This window comes from Alosa sapidissima, chromosome 14 (genome assembly GCF_018492685.1).
Source record: "Alosa sapidissima isolate fAloSap1 chromosome 14, fAloSap1.pri, whole genome shotgun sequence".
NCBI lineage: Eukaryota > Metazoa > Chordata > Actinopteri > Clupeiformes > Clupeidae > Alosa > Alosa sapidissima.
This window is the reverse complement of record NC_055970.1, coordinates 3,627,935-3,632,333: the sequence shown is the minus strand read 5'-3', so window position 1 is coordinate 3,632,333 and position 4,399 is coordinate 3,627,935. Positions and strand designations below refer to the sequence as shown.

The 4,399-nt window shown below is 43.4% G+C and overlaps 1 protein-coding gene across 1 annotated transcript in view; it reads left to right on the top strand.

Moving 5' to 3' along the window:
• Window positions 1-793: 793 nt before the first annotated feature.
• Window positions 794-4,399, top strand: part of LOC121681988 (RNA-binding Raly-like protein) — a 77,937-nt gene continuing 74,331 nt past the window's right edge. The window contains exon 1 of the mRNA XM_042061960.1: window positions 794-878. Within this exon, the coding sequence (XP_041917894.1) occupies window positions 872-878 (7 nt within the window). The 5' untranslated portion in view covers window positions 794-871. The remainder of the gene's footprint in view (window positions 879-4,399) is intronic.

Genomic DNA, 4,399 nt, shown 5'->3' with positions numbered 1-4,399 from the left:
CTTCAGTAACAGCTCTTCGACCTCCAGTCCCTTCGCTGGATATTCGAACACAGCTTTGAATAGTGTCTCGAATCGGGAAAAGTCTTGAATGTTTTCTCCCCCTTGTTCCCATACAGCTGTAGCCCATTATAGCGCTTTCCCAGTGAGAAGAGAAATAATGAAGGCTACCTTGGAGGTCTCAGAATGAAAATTTGTTGGATTCTGAGTCATGTACAGCGAGCATTGGAGCATGAAACCTCTACATGAATCAGGGCTTCCGTCAAAACGCTCTGGCTTCACCATGGGACCATCCCGTGGAGGCATGGGCTGAGGAGAAGGTGGTGGAGGTTGAGTAGACAACTCCTGGATGGCTGTTGACATACGGTTGAGTTGCTCTCGCTGTTGCCCAAGCATCTGACCATGCTGGGTGATGGCTTGACGAACCTTTGTTGCCTCGGCTGCATCCATGTTGGGGTGTGATATTCTGTCACACAAGGAAACCAGGAACACGAAGATGAAGGTGCAATAGCTCAAGGCTTCTTTAATTTCCTAAACAAAAGGCCACAATGGGCAAACAAAGGATTGACACGGTGATGAAAACCGAGACTTGACTGGACCTCAAACAGCGTCTTCCTTAGCACAGAGAATATCACACAAAGACAACTGAGAGGAGAAGGACTTAAATACAAACATAACGAGCAAACTAGAAACAGGTGAGTGCTACTAAAACTCAGGTGAGGCTGAACGGACGAGGCCTGCATTTGGAGCTGGAACCCGGACTGGACTAGATCCAGGGACTGGAGCCGGAACAGAGGAAACTGGTGCGGCTGCTGTGACACAAATGCTTACTGCACATGAACCCCTTTGTGTAGAAGCATAATCCTGGTCTCAAATGAAAGGTAACACTTTGAGGTTTCATGTTTGTATTTGGATTATACTTCAGGGGTTCTGATATGGAATGACTACACTAAATATGGAATGATTACAAAAATGTCTATATTTTTGCATTTACTTTGTTGGTTCAATGAGTGTGTATAAGATAGACTATACATCTGTACAACTAATATTGGATAACACAACATGAAGATTCAATTTCTATGGATTCTTGTGAATATTTCAGTGCCCAATATGTTGCATCTACTTATTGTGCTGCAGCTACACTGCAGCCAGAAGTCAGGGTAGCACCAAAAGCAGAAGGGGGGGAGGGGGCATTTTGGATCAAATTTAATTGAGACATAATAAGATTAATCTGAGAATGTAAAGCACTATACAGATTGTACATGAAAAAAGTTTCCCAAGATTCCCAAGAGTCAAAGCTTTGAAATGGTGTATAACATTACTATGCTACATAGCAATATGGTGCGTACAATTGATTTAGAATGTTGGGGGGAGGGGGGTAACCGTGAACACTGAAAATTATGTGGTTTTAAGCATGAGGCGCTTGCAATGACTGAGGCAGGACTGATCCAAATGAGTAAGTCCAACAGTGCAACAGTGCAAGAATAAAGTCTAGAGACCAGCATAAAATAGTAGTAGAGTAGGCAAGGTAATATAAAAAAAACTATATATATATATATATATATATATATATATATATATATATATATATATATATATATATATATATATAACTATATTAAGTAAAGGTATAAGTGTGGCCACAATCCGGCTGTGGGATGGAGGGAGGGGTTATGCATATGTGCTAATATAGCACGCAAACAGTGAAGCAGCAAGACAGTGGTAAAAAGTGGCTAGTGAACAGACAGTACACAAACATGGAGAGGGTGGAGAGGCAGACAGACTATGCGGAGAAGTCTATCTCTCCTCTTTCCTTAAGTGAAGCATTGAACAGTTCAAGTCAAGTCCAAGTGTTCATGGTCTCATTCAGCTCAGTTTACTTAACTCCACTTAACTCCAACGTGTTTCACATGCACGACTCGCCTTAATCTCTCCCAGCAGGAGCGTGCTCGTTTAACACCTGATCTCCTTGTGGCATGTAATTAAGGGTCATTTCAGCTTCTAATGGTTGTGGTTGAATGGACTTATGTTGTGCAGATTTTCATGTCTGTGTCTGTGTCTCTATGATACTTATGTTACAGTGTCTGTGCGTGATGGTGGGTGTTAAGCCAGGATTACACCAGAGGATGTAGTCATATTTGTAGGGCTCACCTTTTGCCATTTGTCTGACATAGATTCAGAACTCATTTGATACTATCAAGAGGTCTACGTATATATGATCAAAGGCAGAGTGGGAGATTACTCACACTCTGTTCTCTGTTCTATGAAGCAGGCCCTCTCGCCTTACCCAGGGGACGCAAATGCTTAGCCCTTGACAGTGTGTATGTATGAGTGTGTGCGTGCCTGCGTGTGTGTGTGTGTGTGTGTGCGTGCCTGTGTGTGTGGTCATGTATGTATTCATACTGGCAGGCCTGAGGAAGGGTAGCAAGAGAGAGAAAGGATGAGAGAGAGATATGTGAGGATGGTGGCCTTGCCTTTCATTAGTACCTCTGTGAAATGCCGCTCCTCAAAGATAAGCCTTAATTAACGTTCCTCTCCTCACAAAGGGGAGGCTTCGCTCTACTCAGTGCGCCGGCTCCCAAGCATCACATATATTAAGGCTGATGTGTTTGTCTCCAGAATTAAGGCTTCAAAAGATCCATCTGGGCTTCTTTCTCGATTCCCCCCGGCTGCAGTGCAATCTGAGGAGACTCGCCGTTTCCTCGACTCAACATCCCAGCTTAGGTCACACTTTTGTAGCAGTCGCACAGGGAACACCATGTTGAGGCTTTGTGTACTGTCGCTTGTTTGGGGCACATCCGTTTACAGTTTGTGAGCGATCATTTCAGACAGAGAAAAGTCTGAAACGCATACTCTCACTTCCAGTGCAAAAATATAGCCTTTTATTCAACATTTCAGAGCTCTCTACGCCTTCAAACACCATCATTCATACTTTTTCATATGTAACAATAGCGCCTACTTATTCTCTGCTTTGTTTGAACTTGTCAGTCAGTTGGCACCTCAGCAAGGTATGTGTTTACCCCTTGATTAGGTTGATAATTAGCTGCAGCCATTAACTGTAGAGGTCCCCCATACAGCCTTTAGAAGTACTGAATTAGCTAGCGCCATGTTAACTCAGAGCTGTGATTCACACAAGTCCTTCATTACATGGGGTCAGAAATCATTGCTAGCATGCAGCAAAAATCTTTTTTCTTAGCAGAAGAAAACAAGAGGAAGCCGTGTGGAGTGAGTGGTCACCTGAATGAAGTCCAGGCCCTTTGTAATTGGACAGTGAGACATCAAATGGCCAAAGAGAGCCAAAGATGTAGCCTAGAAATCTAGACGTACCCTAGTGGCGGAAAATTAATTTGCTCAGCCTGTACGTCTAGTATCAAACCATAGGGATTTCTATTGGCTGACGCCGTGGACTTCATCCAATCACAGCGCTCTATTTTGTTAGAGAGTCTTAAGGCGGGCTTAACAGGATAACGACAGTCCTGCGACTGTGAACAACAAGAAAGGTGGCTATGGCGAACGAAGAGCGGTTGTTTGAATCGGCGTTGGCGTCAACTTTGGAGGAGTTGGACTTGTGCTTTTCTTTGAAAGTTGAGCAACACAATGCACTTAAGTCATTACTTTCGAAGGATGTATTTGCCGTTTTGCCGACCGGATACGGATATGGTCGTAACGCTGGCCTATTGCATGCCTAGGCAGTTTGAAAGACAATTCTCTGCCCGCCCCTTGGATTAAGCGAGGTGAATGTTTCGATTCCAGACTATACATTTCAATGATATAGGATGGCCCGCCAGGCTACCAAAGATGAGTAATTCTGTAATGGCCATCGCTCTGTTTGCATTTTGTTTGGCTAATTTGCTTCCTCTGTTTATGTATCCAGGTTATTCAGGTGTAAGAGGCATTTTGAATAAATATTGGTCAGCAAACATGAGGGCATGAATGTAGAGTTTGTGGTTTCAAATTCCCTTTTCATTTTTTTTTTTGCTGCCCTGACCCTAAAATGGCCAGTCCCATTTATCCCTCCTTCTGCTGGTCATGTTTGTGTAACCTAGACACGCTGCCTTTTGAGTAAACAAACATTTCCATTTTACCTCTCTACTGAAGAGAGTGTGCTGCTGATGCACTTACAAGGCCTTCCAAACTTCTTTGGTTGAGCTTGTGTTGATCTGTATATTTTCCTGAGTACAGTATGTGGGTAAATGTAACGTGTCAGCACCACACCCTACAGGGGAGAAAAGTCTGTTTTTTTCCTGTGTGAAGCAGTTCAAATGTGACTCCCCATGATTGAGCTAACAGGTTAATGCACTGTCAAATTTGCCCAGCAAAAAATATAAACGCTAGACTGCCGATTCAGCTTGCTATGTTCGGCCATCTGAGAGGCTTTCAAATTATGGCAGCTGTCAGAAAT